The following is a 27,041-nucleotide window of genomic DNA, read 5'->3' as shown; positions in this document are numbered from 1 at the left end:
CACTGGGGTGAAATCCCCTGTCCCTGCTTGGCACAGCTGTGTTCCCAAGCCCCTGCCCAGTGGGCTGCCACCAGTTTGCTGATGCTGCAGGTCACAGTCACAGTGACGTGCAGCAATGCCAAGGGCTTGTGATTGCACAAGGCTGTGCAGCTGCATTTCCTCCAGAGACATCCCTGGAGTCACAGGGCCAGGAGCGAGCAGGTTACAGGTGTGGTGGCAGTGTGTGTTACCATCATGCTGTCACAAGAAACCTCCACCTCTGGGTAGACGGGAAGGAGTTACATTTCTATGGAAGGATTGCTCTACTCTGAGGCACTGCAGAGGAAAAAGAAGGCTCTACTTTGTCATGTTTTGGGAGCCGTTGCTGTGTGTTTTCATGTCTTTAATATTATTGAGCAAGAAGGGATCCAGTGTGTGGGAAGGATTTTACAACTTCTGTCACTGTGTATGTACAAATTGGTCCTGCCTTCTAGTTTCAGGCAACAGATGGTGCTGCCCCCTCTTTGGAAACAGACAGGGACCAGCCTCTGATGCCCAGAGTCTGGGAAGAATAGGTGGGAACAAATTGCACCTGTGTTTTGCCCTTGGCCTAGTCTTGGAGACTGGATTTGTTCCCAACAGGGAAGGCTTTTGTCATGATATTTCTCATGTCCTCACTTCTCTTCTTGTCAATGATCTCCATCTCATGCAATTTCTGCAAAGTAAAAAGGAGAAGAGCTGAGCAGGGAGAAAACCAGCAGCTTTTTTTTTCTTCTCTTGCCAATCTCAAGAATAAAAACTCTGTTTCCCTGATTAAGTTACATGCAGAGATGGAAAGAAAGCTGGAAAACAACTATCCACCATTCCCCAAATTCACACCTGAGCTGTGCCATGAAGGGAAGCAGCTCTTTGCCCCCTTCCCTGCTCAGATACCAGAAAAGACTCTGCTTTATGATCTCTGACACATGGGATTCCCTCCATGCACTGTTCATCCAAGGCCCTTGCATACCTGTGAGATTTCAGTGAGGACGATCCCTTGATACTTCTTGCCCTGTCCTAGAGCTTCCATCTCTGCCAGGAATTCCCTCCTCTCTTGAATTTCATTCATCACTGGTGGATAAGAGAAAGAACTGTGGACAGAGCATGCAGCCAAGAGGCAAGAAAACATGTTTCTGTCTAGATCTGAACCCCCAATTTCCTAGTTCTGCTTGAACAGCAGTCCCATCTAGGCAGGGTGATATCTGCTGTAACACTCACCTTGCACAACATGTCATCACAATATCTCAGCAGTCCCTTACATAATGGGAAATGTTCCCTCTGCCCAACTTCTTACCACTCCCTGACTCCCAGGAACACTAGTTTTGTACTTTTCTTTATGTAGACAATTATCTTTTGTTTGTGGGCAATATAACCAGTCTGTGGATGGAGACAGAACCTGCTGTTGAGGTTCATTAGTTGATATGCATCATCCAGTGACTGCAACCATCCAAGACCAGGCATGGATCATCAGCTGCTGCTTTGCAGCACAAACCTGCAGCCAGCTGATCCAAATCCTGTCACAGATGTGTCAAGGACAACATTCAGCTTGTGACAAGTGTTGGAGGCTACCAAGCACGAGTAAAATCAGCTGCACTGGCTCCCTGCAGCAGGGAGTACCCCTTCTGTGCACATTATTCTAGCAATGCCCATCTTTGTGCTGCCCTGGCTGGCGAGGTGCTGGCAGGGCTGTACACACACACTGAAGATTCAAGCACAGAGAGGTATTAGGCAGGGTTTTGCTATCCCAGTATACACTGCAGACCAAAGTCTTTCACTGCTTCAAATTCTGCTTGATACTCAAGCTTTGCTAGTATAAGTGCTGTGATCCTGGAGTGGAACATCCCAAACTGTGGTCAAGCTATCAAGTGACCTGGTCTGTGTTGAGTGATGCTTGCTGGGAAAAGGACCAACAGTACTTGAGCCTGCTTCCCAGGTATCCCTGCACATGCCATGGCTATTCCCCTGCCAGCAGGGTGCATTTTGTGTGGGCAGCCCAGAGAGCCACCTGCCAGCAAACCTCAGCAGTATAAGCTCTGTGAGGATGGCTGGATCAGAGTGTCACAGCAGCGAGTCCTTTCTCTTGGAAACTGGCCTTTGTGGCTCCTTCTCTAATGGGCTTTAGGTTACTGGCACCACAGGCTGCCAGGCCAGCCCTAGGAGGGAGCTGGCTTCCCAGGCCTCCTGCCTGCCCCCCTCCTGGGGACATGAAGACGTACATTCCTCAAACCGGTCAGGCTCAGCTATCTCCTCTTCCTTTTTCCGAACAGACACCTGCTCCACCTTGTCCTCCACCTCATCCTTCCCTGATGCTAAGATCTTCTGAAGTCTTCTCTTCTCCTTTTCCAAATCTCCTGTGAATGCCAAAGGAAAAAAACATTATTATCAGCGTGTCTCCTCATGGAGGAGCCTGACCACTCTGCTTCCCTGCTAAGTGTGCCAGAGGAAGTGATTCATTAATGTCAGTCCATCCCTGGACTGTGTGCAAGCACCACACAGGTGTACAGAGCCCACCCAACCAACACCAGAGGTGTGGTTCACATTTATGTGCTAGAAAATGATGTAGTGCTCCATTCTTGCTCAAGGACTGTGCAGGTCCCTATCACCTGTCCCCCCCCAGCTGGCAGGCAGAAGTCAGCGAGCACTTGCAGCAGATGTTCCCTCAGAGATCCATTTGTGAAGCAGACTGAGAGCGTGAGGATGTGGAGCTATTCAGACACACTGCCACTGCTGGGATTGAGGCAGGGGAGGGACAGAAGGGGAAGAGAGGCTCCAGGCATCACCGTGTATTTATTAGCAATGTTTGCTGACTTACTTGTGGGCTGTGGCTTGAATTTCTCTCGGGTGTAGGCATCTCCTGCCTGGCAGACCTTGGCAGGTCGGAGAAACGGTCTAGCTGGAAGCCTGCATGACTGACAGGCTGCTGGGTAGGGAACAGGCACTGGCTGTTGGCTGGATGGGGGGAATCTCTGAAGGGGCAGGGCATCTCCGCCTGGGGGAGGAACCAAAAATAACAGCAAATCAGGCAGCGGGGACTCTCAATGGATGGCTCCGGGCCATTGCCGGCAGATCTACCTGTTGATCTATAGCCGCATCACAAACGAAGACCCCAGTGCCCCAGATGTCTCACCCTGGTCACTGGGCACGACCGACTGCAGTTCAAATCACACCCTTGCGCCTTGTTTCCTGGCTGACCCGTGGGGACAGCTCACCCCGTTTGTCCCCATGTATCAGCAGCTGCCGTGCTGCTGCTTTAAAGCACTCGCCCATCCGAGCAGGCTCTGGGCCAATGCCGAGATGCAAAAGCTCCTCCCCACAGCCCAGCAGCGGGCAGGAGAGCCAGAGGGCCTCACTCACGTGTCACATAGTCCATCAGGTATCGCTTCTGGGAATGCGTCATCTGCAACTCCTCCATCATCCCTGAAAAACACAACGTGTCGATGAAGAGGCAGCCCAGCCGGGCTGGGGAGCCTGCCCTAGGGTCACCTCCCCTCACAACCCCAACCCGAAGGGGAAGATGCGGGTTTGGGAGACCCCAGCCGGAGCCAGACAGCAGCGGCGGGCCCACCCGTTTGCCGGACCGCCCGGTGGGACGCTCTGCCTCGGAGCGAGGCACGGTGCGCGGGACCCCGGCGCCCCGAGCAGCTGAGCCCCGCCCCGCCGTTACCTCTCACTAACTCCTGCGTGCCTGTGCTGTACCGGGCCGGCCTGCCCGCCGCCGAGACCCCGCCGCGGCCCGGGGTCCCCGCCGCCTCCATCGCGACGGCGGCGACAGGGCAGGCCGGGGGGCGCGGGGCGGCGGAAGCGGCGGCGGTCGCCACGGCAACGGCGCAGGAGAACTTCCTGTGGCGTCACGGCAACAGCCGGAAGTTGCTCCCGGAAGTGCGGGTCAAGAGGCGCCGCCGGGCAACATGTCCGACAACGAGGACAAGTGAGTGAGAGGGGGGCGGCCGAGGGCAGGGAGGGAGGGAAGGCAGGCCGCCAGGCGGCGTGTGGCGCCTCGGAGCGGTGGCGCGGGTCGAGTGGGGGCGGCTCGGCCACAAGTGCGATGCGTGTGTCTCTCCCGCAGCTTTGACGGGGATGACTTCGATGATGTGGAGGAGGATGAGGGCCTGGAGGACCTGGAGAACGCGGAGGAGGTGGGTGCCCCGTGCGCCGCCCGCAGGGCCGCGCCACAGCCTGGCTGGGCGGCTGCTGTGGCTGGGGAAGCCTCGGTGGCTCCCCCCACACCTCCGGGCCTCCATGGGGGTGCGGCTGAGCAGCGGCGTGGGTCTGTTTCCACCAGGAGGGACAGGAGAACGTGGAGATTCTGCCCTCGGGAGAGCGGCAGCAGGCAAACCAGAAGCGCATCACCACCCCCTACATGACCAAGTACGAGAGAGCCAGAGTCCTGGGCACTCGTGCCCTGCAGATAGCGTGAGTATTGCCCACTGTGCCCCAGCATTGCTGCAGCTGCACCTCCCTTTACAATGGTTAGTGCTTCCCTCTTCCCTTAAAAATTCCCGGGTCTTCTGACTGCTTTGCATAACTGCTGAGCTTGTGTGTCACCCCCTGGTCAGCCTGAAGCTGACACTATTGCTCCTGAAGTCTGTGTGTCTCTCCTTGCCTGAAATTGTGCTACTTGTGCATAAAGGGGAGCTTTTAGTAGCCACAATGAGTTTTCCTAGATCACAGGCAAAGTTACTGGGGAATGGGACAAGACAGTTCTGATTTCTGCCTTTCCTAAGAGAGCCAGCATGGACTTGGAAGCTCATGACTGGTTTTTGAAAGGTGATGTTGGAGGGAGAGATGCTTCAGTTGATACCACAGGGCTGTAGGACTTGGGAGTGAAGAAACCACTGAAATTTGTTCTAAATGCAGTTGCATTGGGGGTTTTTAAAGTGTAAGGTTTTTAAAGTATTTGCAATAGTAAGGCCTTACTTATAATAGACAATAATTTACTTTAAGTGCTGTCAAGGCTGGCTGCTCTTAATCCATTTGCCTTTTTAGACTTGTTTTAATAAAGAATTTTAGAAAGTGTTGTGCTTTTTGAAAAACTACCTTCTGAGAGAGATTGTTAGACAGTGGCAAGGGTTTGAGTTTCATCTTGGTTAAATCCATTTTCATCATGAGGCTTTTCTTGTGCATCATTTAGAAGCTCACAGGCAGGCAAGCTTTTCTTTGCACAGCCTGTGAAGCTGTTTTATGCATGTTCTTTCAGTTGGTGAGAGGCAAGAAAAACGGGGGTGATGAGATGGGCCTATGCCAGGCCTTTAATCCAAAACACTCTGGTTGTGCTTCACCTGCATCTTCTGCTTCCAGTGCTGAACCCAGGCCTGCAGCAGCTCCCATGGACTCACCCCACACGATGTGAGCTTTCTGTGCCACCGCTGTCCAGTGGATGGGTGTAGTCACAATCCTTTGCAAAATGCTGAATTTTTTCTTCCAAGAGATAAAGTGCCCTGTAAATCCAGCCCCTCTCTTCCCCTGACCAAGGCCTGGAAGCTGTGAGCAAGTCAGAATGTAAGAGATGTGTTGGAGTTGTAGGAGGCCTGCTCATTTTACAGCAATTGCACCCTTTCCATTGGATTAATGTAGAACCATTTTTTTCTACATGTTTAAGTACAGCAGAGGGCGACTAGGAGAGTGTGGATTTGACCAGTCCTTGAGCACGAGCTGATTAGCAGAGCCCTAGGGATGGGACAAGAAGAACATTGAACTAAAAGTTTGGTCTGTAACCATCTGAGGGAATTTTTTTCTTGCAGTGCACAACAGAGCAAATCAGTTTTGCCAGGGTGGTGTCCCACCCTCCTACTTTATTGGCTGTTGTAGAGGTGACACAGGTAGGCAGGTGTTCAGCTCTTCCTCCTCTGTGTTTTTGCTCAAGTGGCTCTTGATGTTTTTCCTAGGATGTGTGCCCCTGTGATGGTGGAGCTGGAAGGAGAGACAGACCCCTTGCTCATTGCCATGAAAGAACTCAAGTAAGTCCCAGATTTTGTACTGATTTCCCTAAAGCCAGCAGTCCTTTCCTCATCCCAGCATTTAGCAGTTTGTTCTAGGACAGCCTTGCCATCCCTCAATAACAGTGAGCACTGTAGTTGCCTTTTCCTTGTTTCACCTTGGAGTTTCTCCACAGTTGCTGTCTCCCAAACTAATTGCTCCTGCAAACAGTGATGATTAAGAGTGCTCTGGACCTCTTCTACTTCATATTCCCAGTATTCTTTATTTCTATGATGGGATCCCAAGGTCCTCATCTTTTGGAAATTGATTTAATTCCCCAAATGGAGTTGTTTTAAAGCAGCCATCTGAACACACCTGTGTTCAAATGAAGTGCTGGCAAAAATTAAAATAAGGGTCAGGCTGGTGAGAATGTTTGTTTCCTGCACCCTTGCATGCTTGGCTTCTTGTGCTTTCCCCTGCTTACAGAAAGGTAAATAAATCCTTTCTGACTGCAGCAGAGGCAGCTTTTGGATGACCACTTGCAGGCCCACTTTTCCACAGTAGAGCTCCCTGCTGTCCCACAGTTTTCCTGCACAGTCTAAGTCACTTGCAAGCCGCTGGACTCTGTTAGTGATTAGGTCCCTGGCCTTGAACAGAATTGTCCCCCTGCTTCCCTGGTTTCTCAGTGCACGGAAGCTGCTCTTGCAGATTTTATATCTGTGTCAGCTCCCTCTGCCATTGCTGAAAGCTCTTTAGGTCATATTCCTGTCAGATCTCCAGGCTCAGACTCAGTTGCTTCTGGTCACTGCCTGTGTGTGAACTCTGGAGAGTAAGTCAGGGTGGTGTGTCCTGTTCTGTGCCAAAATTCAGTTGTAGTTCTTGGCATCGGGGAGTTACTTTACTACTGGAAAAACAACCTCCCTGAATGTAAAGAAGTTGTGTTACTTTTCAAATCTGATACAGTTAAAACCTGATGCCCTGGCTGGATTCCAGACTGTCTCATTATGCTTTGCTGACTTAAATCTACTTTCATGAAGTTAAATTGTATTCAGCATTTTCTTGCTCTCTAATCCGAAGCGCTGTGAGCAGGTGCTGTGCTCCACCCCAGCTGTAACAGGTTTTGGTACCTGAATAGTCACTGTTTCATGTATCCTCCTTAAAATGTAACTGATGCTCTCAGGGTGCAAATTTCTCTGTAAATAACCAGTATCTTCTGGAAGTTCTCAGAATTCTTCCACCTTTTTAGTGTTGTGTGGGGGAAAAACCTTCATTCAAACAAAGAGTGAGTTTGTTCTTCAAGTCCCTTGATTTATATTTTCCCCCTATATCAGGGTTAGGTGCTTGGTATTGTCTCTTAGTGGGTTCAGACCGCAAGGCTCAATTCCTGCAGGAGCATCAGAGGTCTCAGAGGTCTTTGGTGTTCCTAGTCTGAGGGTGCTGAGTGCTTTGCATGTACAAATGAGGGAAGGTTGTTGGGACTTTGCTACATAATATCAAATGACTGGTGCTGCACAGCCCTCAGTTAAATCTAATGAGCTCATTGAAGCCACCAAGTACATCACTTCCAAGGCCTTCTGAAGTGATACAGTGGAGATTCTGACATTTCTGTTCCTCTCTCTCTTCCCATCAGAGCACGCAAGATCCCCATAATCATCCGTCGTTACCTTCCAGATGGGAGCTATGAAGACTGGGGTGTGGATGAGTTAATTATCACAGACTGATCAGATTCCAGCCATTGTTTTCGGTTTGGCATTCCCAGGGATGTTTCTAATTTTGGTTAGTGTTTGTGTAAATAAATTCTAGATCTCCTTATTTTAAATTAAATGTATTTGGGGTTTTTTGCCCTCTGATTTTCTCTTTCAGTCCTGTGCGTCTGAGAGATTACTTTCTTAGCTGTCTCCACCAGTTTGAGTATTATTTTTTTTCTCTGTGTGTCATGTGCTATATTAGCAAGATTAGGGAGCCAAGTGCAATGCTGTTTTTTCAGCTTTCTTGCACTGTTGAAGGCCTCATCTTATAGCTAGGCCAAAGTCTGCAGTAACTCCCACCTCTAGCACTGCTCCTCCCTCGTTACAGAACTGATACCCAATTAAACTCCTGCTGTACAGAAATGCTCTGGCAGGTACTTTAGCTTCAGAAAGACTCCAGCCTTCCACCACTGTCCCTTCTTAAAGTGGGAGTGCTGAGACACCTCCATTGCTTCCCCCTAGACAGTTGGGCCTTTGTGCCCTGAACAGGTTGCTGTGGAAACCCCCAATTTCCTCTTTGGCCAGTGCTGACTGTGGGGCTTCTCAGGAGTATCGTAGAGCAGCTCTCATCAAGCCACCTATTGTTTCCCTGCTCCCTTGCTGCTTATCAGAAGTGGGGATCCCCTTTCAGTGGCACTGCCCCAGCCGGAAGCGTGGCCGCCCCTGGCTGTCCCAGCAGCTCGGCAGGTGTGGGTTGTTGTTGCACTTGCTCCTGGGGCAGCTGTTCTCTGACACAGGGGAACTGAGGTCCTGGGGATGGACAAGCCGTCTCAGTTAAACATACCCTGGTGATTCTTATGGTGGCACAACTGCAGCTAAATCCTAGAGTTCCTTTGATCTGTATTGTGGTGAAAGATGAGTCATCTGTCCCCTTCAGGTACCTGCACTCTCACCTCTGATGTGCTGGGAGGTAATGGGCTCGAGTCAAGAGCTGGGTGGATGCCTTACAATCTGCAAAGGCTTCCAGCCAGCTGCAGATTTTCATCAGTTCACCTAGTTTTCGTTTCTTCATCTGTGTATTTCAAGGTTCTTTCTCTGCATGTTGAAGACTTGAGCTTGGGCAGAACACACCAAATCTTTCTCAATTATCTTACTAAAAAGAGCTGTCAGAGGTTTTGGGTTCTATTTTTAAAGAGAAGGAGAAAGGCACACCTCACCTATGCTTTCTGCCTTTGTATTTTTTTGTGGTCTGGTCCAGAAAGAATATTTCTGACTAGTTTGTATTAAAGCTTGTGCTTATATGTTACGTGATCGTTCTCCATGCTGTATGTGTGGTCGGTGCCTGCACATGAGCATCCATGTCACAAAGGGAGTTTATACCCACCTGCCTGGGAACTTGGCTCATGTAACAGCCATGAATGTCATTCTCTTACTGCTCTCTGTAAAAGCACCAGTCTATCCTTGCTCTCTTGGTGTGCACAGGAAGTGCTGGTTTTGGAGGCAATAATGCAAGAGCTGAATGGGTCCCTGGGTGAAATGACAGGTCAAAGGGGATGTGGAGATGTTTGCAGGTGCATGGAGGGGGTTGACTGTGAAGAACCCAAATGCTTCCTGGTCCAGGCCATCCATACCAAGAAAAGGTTAATTTGCAGCAGTGTGGCCTTCAGCCTTCTCCCCCCACCCTCCATGGAATCCTTTAATCACGTTGGTGTGGTGAAATTTCAGCCCTGAAATGGTGCCTTTGTGCAATCGTTTTGGCGTCTGCCATGGAGCGCGGGGTCGTTTTCTTGTCCTTTTTTTTATTTTTTTTAAATGGCTTCTTTGTTCCCTGCCGGACTCCCCTCCCCAGCCTTGCATCTGTATCAGATACGATTAAAGGGATAGGGAAGGATGCCGGGCCAGCTCCTGCTAGGCTGCAGGAGGAGTGGTTAACCCCTCTGTTACCAGTGGTATTCTTGGTACTGTCTTACTTGCAACAACCCCCCTCTATGAGAGGCATCCCCTTCCATTGGCAAATGGTTGAGGCAGAGCCCACTCACTTTCCTAATTTGCTTCTTAAAGAGCTGGAGTACTTATGTGAGATTAAGAACTTTCTTTTCCCACTCTTCTGTTTATCCATGCTGTGTCACTTTATTCTCCCACCCATGTGATCAGCTTTCATACCTCTAATTCCACCATGGCTTCCCTTCCTCCCTACCTGTGCTCCTGATTTGCTCAGCAGTGCCCTTCTGGGCTCTTCCCACAGCCTGTGATTTGCAGTATAGGTTTCTCCTCCTCTCCATGAATGGTCAGTCCTATTTTGCATGGAACTCTTTAGCTGGCATCACTATTAGATTAATTAAGCCATCCTGCTGTGATGCTCTTGGCCCTATACAGAACTTCATCCAAGTAGTGCTGTGCTTTTTAAAAAGCTTTGAACATTCCACAGTTCCTAGATGTTCTCCTTACTATACTCACCCATAAAGTGTTTAGTGAGCAGGAACTCACTGCATCTGCTCACATGCACCAGGATTTAAGCCCTTTGTAATTGGTGAGGGTGTCTGTGGTAAATTGGCTCCTACCGTTCTGCTTTGAGAGACGTTCTTTAGCAGAGTGATACCTGCTTCACTTTTTTCTTTCCAGACAAGTTCAGATACCTTCCCAGGACCTGACTATATACAGAATGTCTTCTTCAACAAGTTAAAAAGTGTATACATGGTTCTGGAATATATTCTGTGTGTATGAGTGTTTCTGTTTAGGTTCTTGCTTGTGGAAGGCAAGAGGGTGGAGGGTTGAGTTTTTACAGAGAAATTCATGGCTGCTCCCAAAATACACAAATTTGTGTATGTGGGGAAGGTTTTTTTTTGAAGGTATGTCACCTGCTACCTGGTCATGAGGACCAAAGATGAGAAGCCCCACACTTCTATCCTAGAGAACATTAGCAATCACACTAAGAAATTTTTTGGTGAAGCACATGCAAAATAGTACTCTTGATTGCGTGTGCTCTATCTCAGATGAAGAACAGAAGTCAGTGTTAGTGTTTTTCTCATGGAAGAGATGGCTGGAGGTGAGGTGTAAACAGAAGGTGAGCCTCATCTCCATGACGGAGTCTGGACGGCCAGTCAGAATTGTACCTGCGTCCTCTTCCTGACAGGCAGAGGAAGGCTGTGCACAGGATCTATGTGGCAGTGTGTGTGACCCATCATACATGTACTGGGGGAAAAAACAGAGATTTGCAGGGAAGAGGCTGAAGAAACACAGACATGTGCAAATGAAACTTATAAGTTTATTATTCCATATGTGTAATGCAGAGTTAATGTGCTAGGATGGCACAGAGACTGAGGAAAGGGAGGTAGGGAAGGAAGGTGCTACTTGCATAAATAAGGGGACAGGGCTGGAAGAGGTTACATGCGTACAGGGAGCAAACATTCTACATGATCTTTTCAGACACCACAAGGATAAGTCATCTGTAGCTAAGGGAGGCAGGAAGGGCAACTGACAGTCATCAACAGAGGGATACAGCAGCACCCATCACAGTCCACATTTGGTTAAAGTCTCTTTCTAGACTGGCATATGCATTGGGAAGTCCCACAGCATGTCTCTGCCATCAACTGTCAGGAATCATCTTTTCATGCGGCAATTTTTGTGCCAGTTCACTCCCAGTTTCACCCCAGTCCTGGAGATGACAAAGGAGAAGCAAGCAGACTGTCCTCAGATGTTGGGCTGAAAAAAGAAGTTGATCTCTAAGACGTGGTTGCTTCCAGTTTGAAACCCAAAGGCAAAGATGATTACTTTGCACCTAAAGAGGCTTCTTCCATCATCCAAGATTGGGTCTGTATGTACCTTGCTTAAAGCCACAGGAGTATCTTTCCATTCTAAGCATAGATGGGAGGGAGGTGTTGGCTGACTGGGAGACATCATGGATGAACAAGTTCAGCCTGGGTTTGGAGTGGGAGCTCAGAGTACTGGAATCAGCTCGGGGTGTTGGCAAGTGCATTGCAGCTTTCTTGGTGCCTCTTCATTTCATGCAGGCACTGTCAGACATGAAAGAGCAAGGGCCAGGCTTGCTCAGAGGTTATTTGGGATTCTGAAGAGATGAGAAGAGACTGGGAGGCCAGAAATGCCAGACATAAATGAATGATACAGAGGAATTTAAAAAAAGGAGGATTCACCCATAGCACCGTAATGATTCATTGGTCCTTCCCCACCTCTCCTCTGCCTTCATAGGTGAACACGCATGTGCGCACAGGCTGTGATACGAGTAATGCTAAGGCTGGCCATGCTGTTCCCAAATCCCATGTACTGTTCAGGTAAGCCTTCAAATCTCCATGCTGGGAAGAGTGTGGGATTAAACACGGACAGGATGGTGGGGAGAGAAGCTAGGGTGCAGCTGTGGAAATTGGCAGGGAAGCAAGCGTAGGTTGGTCTTCCAAAGTGTTCAAGATTCATGCATGTGTGAATCTTAGGCAGGACTGCTGCACGATACTGATTGCAAGGAAGCCAGCCATGCCATCCTACTGCTCCTCCCGGGACATATCCGCCGAGGCTGAGCGGCCACCCGACACCTGCAGCAGGTGACAAAATGTTGGCCATCGTGGCCTGTTGGAAACACTTGCAAACTCCCTGAAGCAGTGTGGGAGGAGAAGGAAAGGACAGTCTCTCTCATCGTACAGTCCAGGGTGCGCACAACAAAACCCACCACAGACCAGTCACTCCATGTCTAGAATCCTCCTCGTCTAGGAGGCCAGTAAGGCATCGCAAGCCAGTCATGTGGCCTGTGTGAAATTGGTAAAGGGCGAAAGGACGATAAACCTTCCTCTAGGCGGGTGTGCCAGCTAGAGCTGGGATCAAGAAAGGCACTTCTGTATGCTTGGTGGGTTCTGGTGGCTGGATGGCACTGAGTGACCTTGGAGTTCGGAGGCTCTTCTGCCTGTGCTGATTCTTCGGAGCCTTTCCGTCGCTGCTTCGGTCACCGGTCCCCATTCCCTATGGTCTGGAGAGAGTTGTGTACACGGGCTGTTCCCAGTGTGTGGGGCTATGGGACTGTGGCACGGAGGGTGCAGGGTCAGAGATGGCAGTGTAAAGGGGACGTTGGGAAGGTCCCATATAGGAGAAGGCAGAGTAGAGGCCAGAGGCTTGGGTGGAATGGCTGTAGTAGGGTCCCGAGGGCTGGTGGTCCGGGTAGTCAAACTGTGGCCTGGAGATGGAGGGGAAGGCCGAGCCGTAGTGGGGCAGACTCAGGGATGTGTAAGCAATCTGGGAAGTGGAGGGCTGGTCAGTGTAATGGCCTCCAGGGGTGGACCCCTCCGTTTTCACCTGGGCCTTTGAGTCCACCACCGATGAGGTGGCAGTGGACAAGGAGACTCCGTGCTGCTTGGAGATCCAGGCAGAGTGTCCGCTGGCCGCAGCCAGGGCGCTCCCGAGGCCGTAGCCAGCAGCAGCCGCTGCCGCATAGCCCCCGACATGGCCTGGGTGGCCGGCGTGTCCGTTGGGCGGCAGGTACTGATCAAACTCATTGACATCAAAGGTCTCCATGTTGGACATCACTTCATGGCTGATCTCCCCAATGTCCACATTTCCAAAGTCAATGTGTGGCTTTCCCCCTTCCCCCAGGGAACGCCCTTCTCGTTTGGAATCAGCTTTGCCTGCCTGCATCTCGGTCTTAGGGGTGGTAGGAGGTGTGGGGGGCCCATGGCTCTGACCTGCAATGTGAAGAACATTTTGAAAAGGAAAAATAGAGAAGAGGTGAGTTACAGCTTTATAACTTCCTCTACATACAACCCATCTCTGTTCTTCCCAGTATGCCAGCAGCTGTCTAGCTGAAGACTTTGGTGGAGGTAGAAGGAAATAGACAAAACCAAATCTCTTTATATCATCTTGTTGGAAAAAGGGAGGATGCAACAATACCTTGCCTGACTAGAGGAATGTAAGTGCCTCTGAAACTCAGGCATGTCCCTGTACTGCTGACACCAGCAGTCTGCTGGGTCATGAATAAGGTGTGAGCCCCATCACTAAGGTTTTCATCATGATGACTTGTCCTTTTTGAGCCTCTGACTTGGCTGTAGTCTGTCAAGAGATTCACTGAGACCCAAGACTCACCTGAGGAGTGTTCCGGGTGACCGTCAGACATGGGCGACCCTTCGCCGGGATGCCTGTGATCCAGGTGGGCATTCTTGTAGTGGGCCTGGATGGCAGCAGCCCCACCAGCCTCCCCTTCTACCTGGCCTTCACCCTCGCCCTGTGTGGCCTTGCCATTTTTCCGCCGGCGGGGCTGGTACTTGTAATCAGGATGGTCCTTCTTGTGCTGCATCCTCAGCCGCTCCGCCTCTTCAATAAAGGGCCGCTTGTCGCTTTCGTTCAATAACCTGCAGAGACCAAGGTGGTAAAGAAGAGAAGAGGGAAAGGAGTGGGGCAGGTCCATCAGAAAAAAACACCTATGCTCAGTATTGTGGGACAGGATGTGTAAATCCAAATGCCAGGATGTTGGCCTGTGGAGGGTACTTCCCAAAACAATAGGAAGAACTTGGAGTGTTTCCATGGAGACAGCAATGCTTTCCTTCTCCTTAGGCATTAAGCCCTGCCACTGGTTGGTGCCAGTGCTGGGTCCCCCTTCCCCACCTGTGTGATGCTTCTCACCTCAGTAAGTTCAATTTACCCTATTTTCCATTGCCAAAGGGCGAAGCACTGCCTTTTGTAGCTGTGTTAAATAAGGGTGGACGAGCTGCTTTTAAAAACTTTGGGCAAATTAAAGGCAGTTGCAATTGTCCTTTGGACAAAGGTAGTGTACTACCTGTAGTGCTGCCGGCCCCATGTCTCTTGCTCTTCCCCAGACTGTATTTGTTCCAGGTTAAACTCCCCCCTTCTATAGTCTTTGATCCTAGTTTGAGGCTGTATGGAGCACCAATAGCAGCAATTGATATTGGCTCCACAGGAACCATGTAAAGCAACCTTTAGTCATTTTGCAATATTCTAAAAGGGAATTTGGAAGTTTGGAAAGGGCTAGAAACCCTAGCAGAAAGAAAGTTTGGAAGGGCTAGAAACTGTGTATTCTGCTATTCCTGGAGCTCCTGCTCACCTCAGACATGGATAATGCAAAAGGCTGAAGCACAAAGGACCAGCCTTCCTTGAACTTGACCAAGCAGTTGTAAAAAATTGAGCTGCTATTTTGCTGGCTTTGTAGAAGTAGTTGAGCCTTGGTCTCTGGATGAAAGGCACTGCAGAAATGTAAGCTCCTTGTCTGTTTTCCTGCCAGATCATGGGCTGCTCTAGTTAAGACTCTCTGAGGAAATGGTGAAATGCACAGGCAGGATGCCTCAGAGCACTTGAAGATAAGATCAAACTCATTGCTCAAGCCTTTTGCAGCATTTCAGCTGGAAGCACTTCAATTTCATATTATGATTTTCCTCCTCATATTCTTGTGATTCAAGGTCATCCTGCCTTCAACCAAAACCCAGTGCGGTCAGAAGGGACCAGTCTTCTCATGACTGGGAACTCAAAACAGCCATTACAAATGGCAGGGCTCACAAACAGCCAAAAAAAATCCATTTACATTACACCCCCACCTTTTTCTCCCCAGCAAAAGAACTACATGGGGATAGGACTGTGCCAGCACCTTGGTACCCCCAAAGCCCTTAGCACTAAAATGTGACCAATTCTCTTTAGCTGTAGGCTCTGGGGGAAATATAGAGGCCTGAACTGACCTGAAAAACTGAAGATGAAGTGGAGGTATGGCTGAAGGAATGCACAGATAAATCTGGTGGGCAATCAGATTCGTCATCAGCAAGTAATGGGTTGGTCCCTGAACACCCTTTTCCCCCCTGCTCCTTGTGCATCACCTCGGCTGGTAGATGGAAGGTGTGTGGCATGGTGCTGACCTGGGTTCACTCCAGTCAGCCTGAGCGGGTTGCGGCCACACACCACATTCCTCCACTGCCTTAATCCTGGAGATTAAAGCAACTGAGCCACCATGAATCCAGCACCAGCTTTCCTGTCTCCCTCCCGCCACTGTATACCATGCTCACAAGTCCCAGAGGGTTCTAATCCCTCAGCCTGTGCTGCTCCAGACAGCTCTCTAAAGGTCAGCCCTCATAGGCCTTTTGGACTGGGAGCAACTTTGCCTTGGCAAAATCTTCATCCTTATGGAACATGGGATATGGAGAATAGAGGCAAAACCTGCAAAGCTCAGCCTCTGAGATCTGTCTTGTGGATCATGGAGCCATTGGAGGCTACACAGGTGTCAGACCCCTGCCCCCTGATCTATGCTGAAGTGCCTCACCTTCTCTCTCACCTCCTTGACAGCAGCCCATGGGTAGTTCCATCAGCTACCCACGGGACAGAGGCAAGTCCACTCCCCACATCTTTGCCTTCTCTGCAAGGCTGCCTGCTCCCTCCTCCCTCCCACTGGCATCAGAATTCAAATCAGCTTTAGCAAAGTGAAACTGGTGCGAGCAGGCAAAGGCCAGGAGATTTGGGGGGATTTGGATTTCACTTGCTTCCTGCCCTCCCCCTCCTGCCCCCCACGCTCTCCAGGCCATAATGCAAAGGAATCTCGCACGGGCAGAAAAGTTACGGATCACAGAGCAAAGCCCTTCATGGGGTTTATCCAAGCCTGACACCAAATGCTCACCCCTGAGCCGAGGGGAGAGGGGCAAGTATCCAGCGCCGCGCTCTGGGAGGAGAAAGAAGGGCTAAAACCTTCCTGTTCACCTCTCAGAGCCTCCCCTTCTGCCACCTGGCATGGCACGGCTCTGTGTGCCCGGCGCCTGGCTCAGCAGCCAGGGGCCTGACCCTGGCTGGGGCTCAGCTGCCAATGAGTCAGTGCAGTGATGGGCTTGGGCACTGGGGCTGATGCAGGGCAAAAGCTGGCTGGGAGCAGAAAGCAGCCCTCCTACACATCCATGGCCCTAGATTTTGTGGGCATGAACCAATTCCCTGGGTGTTGCCACCCTCATGCAAAGATCTCTCCATCAGGGCCCCTTGCTCCTCCCTGCCAAGCCTTCCTCCTCTTCTTCCCGTGCCTCTCTTGTTTTCAGCCCTGGAGGTGGTGCTGGCTGGCATTTTGGCTGGGAGTCATGCTGACATTTTCAGCAGCCAGCCTCCATTTGAAAGCTGCTCCCTGTCCCACCCTGGGAAAGGAAAGCATTTGAGGACAGATTTTGTGACTGTCAAGCACAAAAACTCTCCCTTCTTTTTTGGTATGTCCTGTTTGTTGTCTGCGCCCATCACACACCCTAATGGCTACAGACTGGGGAAGGTGGATGGGGCCATAAGCCCCCTGGCACTGTGTTTGGGGTCAGGCAGGTAACGTGGCCATCAGGGCATATCCTGCAGCCCCTTCCAATGAGGGCTGGTGCCTGTGGAGGACATGGCGGTGCAAATTCTGGGCTCAAAATAAATCCTGCACAGTCGCATCCTATTTTGCCTCTCAAGATTTCCATCCTCCTCCATCCCCACCCAGTGCCAATTGCTGGGGACATGCCTGGTTTAATGGTAGTCTGCAGGGAGTCCCTGTGGTCACCAGCTTTTCCTCTAACCCACCCTTTATCTGTATAAGCTCAGAACAGCCAACATTTTCCCAAGCGACAAGCCATGGCAGTAGGGTTTTTGTGGCAATCTTTGCAAGGGCATTCATTCATCAAAAGTTTGAGGCTAAGCCATCCAGAAAAAAATCCCGTCTGCTTGCAGCTGTAGCCATGTGTAGGAGCTATACCTGGGGGACAGTGTAGATAAGGCAGTGGGAACCTCAGCAGAGGAAGCCCAGCCATACCGTGGCTGGAAGGCAAGGCTCTGGGCTACTGTCCTGGAAACCTTTGGGCCACCTCCCCTGGAGTTTTGTGGCTCCCCTTAGCCTCACAGGAATACACACACTTATGGCCAGATACTGACTGTACCCATAACCCAGCTTGCTGCGTTGTGTGATCTCCGTAGGCGCTGGCACAGCTCAGAGATCCTCAGCATGCGCTAGGAGAGGAGATGTTCAAGAGAAGCACCCAGGTGGCAAACTCAGCAGCTTACAACAACCCCAGGCCTGACGCCACAAGCTTCTCATCTGAGCAATGCTTCCTGGCTGTATTGTGCCCTAAGAAACACACAGGGACCTTGACCATTGTCTGGCAGCAGCGTCCTGCTGCTCTGAGTCCCGTATGACCAGCAGTGGGAGCCATGTCCTGGGAGCAGGGAGGCATTTGGGTGCGTGACAGTGGTTGTGGGCTGGGGCTCTGTCTCCCTGCGCTCTGAATGCAATTCCTGTGGAGGTTTCACTGATATTTTCAAGGAAAATGCAGTGCCTGGAGGGAGACACCATTGCTCTAAAAGGGGTAGGTCCCCCCCACACACCCCCTTTTCAATACAGCTTCACAATCCAGAGGCTGGCAGCAGTGTCCCAGGCGAAAGCAGTGCTGTGGTAAAGGAAAGGCAGAGGAGATCCAAGCAGGAAAGAAGGTCAGATGAGGCATTCACAATCAATGCTCTGCCTTGGACTTCCCAAAGAAATCCCTTTGCTGGGGTTACATTAGACACTCAGGAGTCATGGTAAACAGGCTGACATAGCAGAGGGAGAGTCTAATCCCAATGGGTTGGTTCCTTGCGAGCTAGGCCGTTTGAAGCTAGGAATGAACAGCTGCTATAGAGAGTGTGTTTTGAAGCTTCTGCTTCAAAAAATGTGTCTTGGCTCATCCAAAACTGAGGGCTTCCTCTATGAAATGATGTCAGGATGTGAGAATCAGAGGGCTGTTTGCATGAGCCTTGGTTTGCCTTGATTGGCGTGAGGCAGGGGACTGTGCTGGGGACTTGTGGCAGAAAGTAACAGGTTGATGGGGTTATCGGCAGAGAGCGTCCGACGGGAACGATGCGGCACAGCCAGCCTGACACATTTGGCTTTGGCACAACGGCTCTCTGCACACTCCTGGGCTGGCTGCACTCAATGAGAACAGCCTATGGATCTGCTGGAGGAAGGAGGGGAGGCTACTCAAAGGATCCAGGATCTGCGCAAAGTGAAAATAGGTGCACAAACTGGCAGCGCCAAAGGACAAGTGTATGTGTGCTAGTGAGAAGGGAGGGCATCTCTCTGTGTGCAAAGAAAAATGGGGTTTGTTTGAGTCAGCATATTCCAAGAGAGCCTGCTAAGGCTGGGACTCTTGCAGGTCTCTTCCTCTCTGCTAAGCCTCAGCCCCTATTTCTACCTGTGTCTCTCCTTGTCCATCTCACTGCACCTGCATGGCCTGCCAAAAGTGGGACCATCCCGGGAAGGATGGGTGTTGGGCTCTGACTGCGTGTTGCCTTTCCCCTGACCTTCCTCCTTAGCTGTAAATCCCTCTTGCTTTGTGGCACTGCCCAGAAGAAAAACCCTGTTAGTACTGGCATCTGAGTTCAGGTAGGCTTGAGGCAGCCACCTGTGACTTAGTCGTAAGTCTTGAGCTCAGCCAGTTTACTGCTACTGCAAAACTGAGCCCTACAGGGAGGGTGAGCCAAGAAAACAAGATCTCCCCAGGCAGTCAGGCAGGGAGGACCAGAATGAGAGTGTCCTCATCAGGAACAATAGGAAAACTTAGTAGGAAACACATGGAAAGGGCTGCTGCCCAGGACAGAGGTGAGCTCTGCTGAGGAAGCCTTCACTACATTCAACCACCACTCTTGCTCCAGTCAACAACTGTGCCTCCTGTGAGGGGGCTCACCGTACAGAAGTCCCCTCAAGGGACACCCCTTCCATCCTTCCACATGACCACACAGTCCTCTAGAGGACACTTCCAGACCTCAGTCCTCACACCCCACATTCCGCCGCTCTCCCTTACCTCCAGAGCTTCCCCAAGGTCTTACTGAGCTCGGCGTTGTGCAGGTGTGGGTACTGGTCAGCCAATTTCCTCCGGGCAGCCTGTGCCCACACCATGAAGGCATTCATGGGCCTCTTGACATGGGGTTTGCTCTTGTTACTTCCATTGACCCGGACGGGCATGGGAACCAGGGTCCAGTCGTAGCCGCTCAGCACCTGGCTGACTGCCTCACGGATGCACACCGGGAACTTGTCATCGTCCGCCTCCGAGTCTTGCTGCTCCTTCTTCACCTTCCCCATCTCCCCATTCCCAGAGCCAGTGAGGTGCGGGGAGTTGTCTGATGCCATGGAGGGTCCTGGGGAGAGGCAGTGGTGGTCTTCAGAGCCCACTGGGCTCATCTCCACCTCTGAAAGGTCTTGGTCATCAGCCATCGTTGCTCTCAAGCTTTCCCTCTTCTTTCTTGCTGTCCTTCTTCTCACTGGGGAGGGAAGGGAGGAAGACAAAAACAAAGGAAAGAAAGGAAAAAAGGGGGAAAAGAGAGAAAATGAGAAGCAACCACCAAATCTGAAAGGGACTCCAAGGTCTCTGAAGAACTGACCACGAGACAGGGGCTGCTCAATTAAAGGGCAAGCAACGCAATTGCCGTGCACACCGCAGAACCCGTGATCGGTGGGGGTGGGGATGGGTCGGGGCCCCTGATTAATTCGGATACTGCTCCCTATCTCTGCAATCGTGTGGAGCTGACATGTGGGGAAGGGCCTGCAGCAAGAGGGATAACGAAAGTTGGGGACCCAAAAGGGGAGAGACACGCACTGTTCTGCCTGGGCACAGCACCCCACAGAGGAGTGGAATGTGGAGGAGAGCCACCAAACTTGGGTGGGGATGTGCCACTTTATTTCAAAGACATGCAGTGAAATGTCTGGAGGGAGGCACGGGAGGGGAAGCACCAGCAGTCTGTCTATAAGCCAGAAGGGACTGGTACCCCAGGTGCCAGGGAACCTGAGCGGGTGGCACTACCATGCAGAGAACCAGCCCAGGCCCAGGATCCATACCCAGAGACCCTGATCCCAGCTGTGAGAAAGTGCTTCAGCGGGGATATATCATCCCTCACTCTCCTCTCATAGCTGATAAAATAAACCAAAGGCTTAAAATACATCTACGCTTCATCCACACACACCCTCCAGTATCTGTGTGTATGCATATGCATACTCACAGTCATGTATCTGTGTCTGTATCTGCATCTGTATCTGCATCTGTATCTGTATCTGTATCTGTATCTGTATCTGTATCTGTATCTGTATCTGTATCTGTATTGGTATCTATCCAGACAAAACCACAACCAAGTTTAACTTTGAGACATGCCATAGCTTTGGGTTGCCTGTCCCACACACTCTGCCTTTCTCCTTCTGTCTGCAGTCACCTCTAAAAGTCCCTGCTGCTGTGCAGCAGTTCCCCCCTAAGAGAAAGAAGCACTCTAAAAATAAAGGCCTTTCTATCCTCCCCACCTAGAAATTAAAAAAAAAAAAAAAAAGGAAGAAGAAAGAAATTTTAAAAAAAAACAAAGTGATGGAAAAGCATGCCTCTGGCTTAACTGGGAAAAAAAAAAAGCCAGTGTATAGCAAGAGCTGCTGTCCCTCTAGTTTCAGAGGGCAACACAGACTCTTGTTTGGGAAAATGAAAAAAGTAGGAGAAAGTAGAGGGGGAAAAAGCGCGAATGAAAGCGTGCGTGTGTGCAAGCAAGCTCAGGTAGGAAAACTTACATTGCTGGCCGGTGTGCCGGGCAAATCCTACGAGGGCTGGGATCCCAATAGCCCCCCTGCTCTCTCTGCCAGCCCCAGCGGTGTCGGGGCACGCAGCACGGGGAGGCTCTCAAGCGAGTGCCATTCCTGGAGGGAGGCTTGGTTTTTACTAATACCCCGGCTGGATGTCTCTAGCTGGCTTTGCTGCTTAGCACCGGGGGAGGGAAGGGCGGAAGGTGGAGCCAAGCACTCCTCAGAGCCAGAATACGGCCGGCCAGGGATGGCGGGGAGGGGACACAGGCAGCCCCCCACCTCAGCCACCAGTACGTTCCCTGTTTTCCATGGTGCCAGCTTCTTCATGAGAATTGCTGGCATTGCTGTTCTCAGTGGCATGGCCACCCCAGAGATGGTGCTAGAGGATTCAACCCTGGCAGGCTGGGGTTATGGGATGCTGGAAGGGGTGCGGGTGGTTTGGGGAGAAGGGTGTGCATCCTCAGGATGGGGGTCCCCCTCCTTCTCCCTGATATCATGGTTACTCCTGAAGGATCTCGCACTCCCCATGTGCTAAATGAGTCCCTAGTCCTCATCACAGAGTTGCATGAGGATTCCTCTATGCTGAAACAAGTTGACCTGGGACCCTGGGGTCAAGGCACTGTGAAAAGGGCATCATTCAGACCTGCATCTGGAAGGTAGGGAAGGGGATGCAGGGGATCAGAGGTGTTCTGAGAGTGGAGGACATCAGGTCCAGGGAAAATGCCATGCTGCTGGACAGTGGATACCAGTTTGAGCTTTCTTAAGATTTTTGTACTCTAGGGGTGGGCTCTGTGGGATCTTGCCAAGATAAGCAGGCTCTGCTTCCTCCAGCATGCTGAGCTGCTCCTATAGGCAAATGTGGTCTTACAAGGAAAGTGGGGTTTCCTAATGAGGAAGACTCTCACACTCACCCTCATTCTTGCTGCTTGTGCGCTGGGACACATAGTAGATCTCAGCTCTCAATGGTTTAGAATGTTCTCCCTCACATCTTCTGTTTTCCAGCTCACTTTCCTTCCCACATGCCTCTGGTAGTTGGTTTCTTCAATTTCCTTTGTTATCAGGGCTCATATAGACCAACACCTCTGTAACCATGAGAAGTCACCCACAAAAATTCTGATGATCTCCTGTGGTAGCAATGAGATAAACCGAGCTCCTGCCCCAGCTCCCTGCTGCAGACCCAACCTAAAGACATTTCAGTGCTAAGTCAGAAAATACAAAGAGATTAATGCCTATGACCCAGGCAAACTGCTTGGAGGGATTTCAAGAACATTTTCAACTCCTATAACAGATATTCACTCTCCAGAAGCTTTGTGTTAGAAAGACCCAGAAAACCACTGGCTGGCACCACATGGTCTGTAAGGGAGCCAGTCCCAAGGATGGTGCTGAGCTCCTGAGCTCAAGCCCTCAGAGCAAACCTGTGGGGCTGGTTGCTGCCCCTGCAAACTGGCGGACAGCTTAGAGCTGTTTCCCTGCATGCCTGGTGTTGTCTGGAGTAAATAAAGCTCTGAAACCTTAGGGGGGCTGCAGGGAAAAAGTCACTAAACCCCAGTGAGAAGCCTTGACTGAACAGAGCTGTGAGGGGGAAACGGCTACAGGCCCTTGGGATCAAGCAGCCAGCTCTGCTTAAACAGGCTGCTTGCACCCACAGAAAAAAATAACTCTCAAGGGATCTTCTCCTCCCTTTCTTGTCTTCAGTATTACCTACTCTGGAAAAGAAGATGGATTCAAATACTTTTCTTCACACAATGCCTTTTTCCCTTTGGAAGAGAGGAAAATGAGTGTCTTTTTGATGACAAGAAAACCCAATGGAGAGTCTCACAAAGCAGCATCAAGGCCCTGCTTTCTTGGCCAAAATAGCAGCTGGCCAACCTCAAGTTTTGCCATTTGGGATGAGTTCTCCTACCTACCAACTCCCCAGTTGTAGCTAGCACAAGAAGAGGACTCTTGGCACAGACAGGCAATTTGGCAGCTCACCCTCTCTCTGGCATGCAGATGACCAGCCAAAGCAAGTGAGGCAAAGCCAGTTCCTACACAGTTGTCTGTGGCCTGCTGGATCCAGAGTCAGTGATACTGCAGAGCCAATGGCCCCTTCCCCAGCCAGTAAGGGTCATCCTCAATCTACAGGGGCCCTGCATACGAGTGTGGGAGAACTGGAACTGGAAGTTTGGTCTCCTGCCCCTCAAGAAGGCAGCCTCTGCTGAGAAACATTGCCCTGCTTGTTTCCTGGCTGCAGCCACCTCCAATCTGGAGCAGGGAGGGAGAATGACACAGAAAATAGCCAGAAAATGGTGTTTATTTGCTCTCCCTTCAGGTGTCTAGTTCCTGCGGATTCCATGGGGAAAAGGGGGTGTGGCTGACATTGCTTGTTTTCCTCTGAAGTGAGGATACAGGGTGCAGAGCTTCACCTGGTAGGGAACGAGAGGCCAGGGGTCCTCTAGTGCTTTGCTGGAGAGGATCCCCAGTCAGGAAACAAAAACAAAAGCCTCACAAGCCACTGAGTGAAGTTTGCAACCTGCTCAGCTCAAACCCCAAGGGCAACAGGTGAACTCTGCAGGGAGAACAGCTCCCAGCAGGGCAAGAAAGGAATCAGACCCAGAAGGGATTTCAGTAACCTCCAGGGCACTGGACCAGTGTTTTTCCCACTGCTCACCATCCCTGTCAGAGCCTGCTGCCACCAGCCAGCCAGGAGCCAAGTCCAATTTGTGCCTCGTTGCAGAGCCATGGGTGGCTCAGCTGCAGAGAGGGATGTCCTCAAAGGAGTGTGTACCAGCCACACAGTCTCTGCTATCTCAGTGTCTGCTCGTATTTAAGTGTTGAGGAAGGGGCTTTTCCTCTCCATTCTGCTTTTCTCCAGTTCTTGTATTTTTTCTCCTTTGGTCCTGCCTCCACTTTTTGAATTCTCTTTTATTTTGCAGTCTGTTTACCCCTTTTTTCAGCCCCCTCTCAGAGCACTGGGTGTTTGTATATCCTTGTCCAAGCCTCTTCTGTCCTTGTGTCCTGTGTCCATACCACTCCTAAGGATGATAGGAAAGACACCCTGCTCCAGACTGGCTACTTGGTGAACAATGAGCATCATTGCAGTGGCACCTGCTTGGTAGGGTTTCAGCAAGGGGACCACATTGGTGGGACACCTCCTGCACCAAGGTGGGACCATGGAGGTTTCCGGGGAGGGGTTTTGCTAGGTGACACCTATCCCCTGCACCTGTGGCGAGGGAGGAGTCATAGGAGAGAGCATGTCCACTGCAGAGGAGCAGCAGGATCCCCAGCATGAGAGCCAGCTTTTGTCCCCTGCCCAACTCGGGGGCACAGCACTGGTATTGTCCCAGGACTGCCTGGGAAAATGGGAGGGGTTCCCTGTGAAATCTTTCCATACAGTAAAACAGCGTCACAGCTGGGGAGCAAGGAGGGGACGATACAGACATTCGAAAAAATACACATACACACCCCCCAGCCAAACAATACCCACAGTGTGCTGAGGGAAAGGGAGACCCATGAATTGGGAGTTTGATAAGGATTTTCTCCCGCGCGCGCCTGCTCTCTCAACAGCCCCTTCAGTTTTCCCAACAACCCCCCCTCCTTCCCTTTCTGGCTTTCTTGTTTGGGCCTTAAACAGTGCACAGTCTTTGTTCAGGATACAGGTGAATGACAATCATGTGATTAACACACACTCGCACACACACACGCACGCACATAAAAAGCTTTTTAAGAGCGTCCAGCTTGCTCCAGACCCAAAGACGGGAGAGGAAGCCCGGGCTAGGAGGAGCTGAGGCGGCGGCAGTGGCCAGGATGGGGACAGCCACTGGGATGGATGAGCTGGCACCACCTCCTCTTTGCAAAATCCCCTTCACGTGGAAGTGGGCACGTGAGACAATAAGGGGCAGATGGTTGGGGGGGTGGGGGAATGGTCTGGGATTCGGGGGTGGGAGGGGGTCTTGCCCCTGCTGCCTTCTTGCCTGTGCCAGCCAGGTTGGTGTGGATTTGCTGTGGCTGTATACCCCCTGTGATGCTGTGGGAATGACAGGGAATGGCCATACCAACATCATGTTAGGGAGGGAAACTAGATTTCTCACACCAAAGCCAAACCCTTGTACCTACCCTATCTCCAAAGTGGGATTTGCATCTTTGTTGGTATGAAGCTTCCTGCTGCTGCCTGGCATGGCTGGTGGGCATGGCTTGGTGAGGAAGAGGAGGGGGACAGCCCTCCTTCTGGAAAGGGGGTCTGTCTGCCTGCCCATGCGGGAGAAGGAGGGAGGCAGAGGACCAGGCAACCCAGATGGTCACTGGAGAGTTGAAGATGTCAGGGACAGCTGACCCACATTGGAAGTCCCGCTACCTCAGTCAGAAGCAGTATACCAAACCTCCGCAGTGCATGTCCCCTTTGGTGTGAAGATGCCACTGAGCCTTATCACACCTTATCATCATGGCCATGGGATAGCTGGGAAGCTCGTTACTCAGTCCTGGGGGCCAGTGGAAGCTAATGGCCAGGTGGCCATTTGACCCCTGGTCAGTTTTGACACAGAGGAAATCATGAGAAAATTGGAAAAACTGGAAAGGTTTCAAAGTGTTACCCTTTTTATTTGATGATTGCATAAGTGTGAGAAAAAGCAGGGAGGAGCAAAGGGAAAGACCACTATAATGTCTGGAAAACCTGTGAGTCTGCAGATGGTCTGACTCGTGAGACATCATGGGACATGACTGATGACAGCCTGAGAGAGATCAGGACCAGGTCGTACCCTTTGCTGCAGCACCCAAGCCCAGCCCTGTCTCCACCACTTCCTCATGCCCTTCTCTCCAAATTCCTCTCCCATCCAGTGTCATGACTCCTCTCCCAGGCTCCCAGAGTGTGGGTCATTTTCAAGGCTTTTCCATGAACAAGAGGAAGCAGAGGATCCCTGAAGGCCATGTTTGTGTCACCCTCCTCAATTCTGTGTCTGCCACACTCTCCAAAGAGCCTTTTGATTTGCCTTGTGCCATAGGCAGCCTTCCAACTGAGAGCTGGGCACAGAAGCCACTGCTGGGCTCTGATCTTCATCACCCCTCACTGTTCTTGGCTGAAACTTCCACTGCTTGTCCTAGACCCTTCCAGGTGCCTCTGAGCTTCCAGTCGTGGGCATTGCTGAACTGGTTGTTTGCAATGCAGCTTGAGGAGAAAGGAAGTGGTGTGGGTCAGTCAGGAAATTCAGAGTTGCCTGCAGCCCTGTGTGGGTTTTGGCAGCACCATACAGCATCCATGTGGTTACATGACAGCGGCAGGGACTGTGCAGGAAGTTTTGCCATGGGATATCAGGGGAAACACAAGGCAGGCAGTGCCTGGAGTTGTTTACTGGGCTGTTTGACAATCCAGTGTCCTGTGCAGGCAGCTAAAGAAATGTGACAGTGGCTACCCTCCTCCAGTATTATCATTCTGCATGGGCAAAAAAGCCTGGATGGTGCTGGTTGGTGCATAACCCTGCACTCCCATCACCTCAGGAGGGGGTGTGAGTCCTCAGGAAGTTCTCTGGGGACTGGGTCTGGGATGTGGTTGTAGAGTCCTGCCTGGCTCCAGAGCAGGAGTAAAACCTGTTCTCTCTCCAAGGGATGGTGCAGGATGCCACAGGTGCAGGATACCACAATGTTGCTGCCATTGGTGTATGGCCTTGATGTGGCCAAGCAGACTTTGCTCAGCTGCATATTTTGTTCCAAAGCAGTGGATTACAGTGCCAGCTGCTCCAGAGAGAAGGTGTAGGGAAAACCTTATGGAAAGCAGGGAGGAGAATAATTTCTGAACATTGCAAAGACCCCAGGCAGCTCCTGGCCTGTCATCTTGGCCAGTCTAATGTTTCATTGGCATGGCAAGGACCTGTGATGGCTAAACGGGACAATTTTCCTGCATTACTCAGGTCTGGGAAGATCAAAGAGGA

At 51.1% G+C, this 27,041-nt stretch overlaps 3 protein-coding genes across 3 annotated transcripts; 1 reads left to right on the top strand and 2 right to left on the bottom strand.

The window, feature by feature from the left end:
• Positions 1-372: 372 nt before the first annotated feature.
• Positions 373-3,831, bottom strand: LOC311154076 (UPF0193 protein EVG1). The gene is made up of 6 exons (XM_084206261.1): positions 3,683-3,831; positions 3,373-3,435; positions 2,831-3,007; positions 2,235-2,369; positions 989-1,089; positions 373-694 (listed from the first exon to the last, which is right to left on the bottom strand). The coding sequence occupies exons 1-6, from the start codon at positions 3,771-3,773 to the stop codon at positions 590-592; spliced, it is 672 nt and encodes a 223-aa protein (XP_084062387.1). The 5' UTR covers positions 3,774-3,831; the 3' UTR covers positions 373-589.
• A 65-nt stretch (positions 3,832-3,896) lies between these two features.
• Positions 3,897-8,833, top strand: POLR2F (RNA polymerase II, I and III subunit F). The gene is made up of 5 exons (XM_084206103.1): positions 3,897-3,946; positions 4,085-4,154; positions 4,301-4,431; positions 5,904-5,975; positions 7,565-8,833. Exons 1-5 carry the CDS (start codon positions 3,927-3,929, stop codon positions 7,653-7,655), a joined length of 384 nt encoding a protein of 127 aa, XP_084062229.1. The 5' UTR covers positions 3,897-3,926; the 3' UTR covers positions 7,656-8,833.
• Positions 8,834-12,587: 3,754 nt separating this feature from the next.
• Positions 12,588-19,815, bottom strand: SOX10 (SRY-box transcription factor 10; the record flags this gene model as incomplete). Its single annotated transcript, XM_084206383.1, has 3 exons — positions 19,391-19,815; positions 13,701-13,966; positions 12,588-13,303 (listed from the first exon to the last, which is right to left on the bottom strand). The coding sequence occupies exons 1-3, from the start codon at positions 19,798-19,800 to the stop codon at positions 12,588-12,590; spliced, it is 1,392 nt and encodes a 463-aa protein (XP_084062509.1). The 5' UTR covers positions 19,801-19,815.
• Between the last annotated feature and the right edge of the window lie 7,226 nt (positions 19,816-27,041).

The sequence above is a fragment of the Fringilla coelebs genome (genome assembly GCF_963513975.1).
Source record: "Fringilla coelebs genome assembly, chromosome: 5".
Taxonomy (NCBI): domain Eukaryota; kingdom Metazoa; phylum Chordata; class Aves; order Passeriformes; family Fringillidae; genus Fringilla; species Fringilla coelebs.
The sequence above is the reverse complement of the archived record's forward strand: the minus strand, read 5'-3'. Positions and strand labels throughout refer to the sequence as shown.

What these genes read in the sequence shown, in the direction of transcription:
- LOC311154076 (XM_084206261.1), bottom strand. Translation starts at nt 3,773, where the DNA reads ATGGAGGCGGCGGGGACCCCGGGCCGCGGCGGGGTCTCGGCGGCGGGC. An exon ending in ATTCAAGCCACAGCCCACAA is followed by an intron (nt 2,370 to 2,830) that starts GTAAGTCAGCAA and finishes TGGCATTCACAG; the next exon opens with GAGATTTGGAAAAGGAGAAG. An exon ending in GCCTGACCGGTTTGAGGAAT is followed by an intron (nt 1,090 to 2,234) that starts GTACGTCTTCAT and finishes CTTATCCACCAG; the next exon opens with TGATGAATGAAATTCAAGAG.
- POLR2F (XM_084206103.1), top strand. Translation starts at nt 3,927, where the DNA reads ATGTCCGACAACGAGGACAA. An exon ending in ACCTGGAGAACGCGGAGGAG is followed by an intron (nt 4,155 to 4,300) that starts GTGGGTGCCCCG and finishes TGTTTCCACCAG; the next exon opens with GAGGGACAGGAGAACGTGGA. An exon ending in ACTCGTGCCCTGCAGATAGC is followed by an intron (nt 4,432 to 5,903) that starts GTGAGTATTGCC and finishes TGTTTTTCCTAG; the next exon opens with GATGTGTGCCCCTGTGATGG.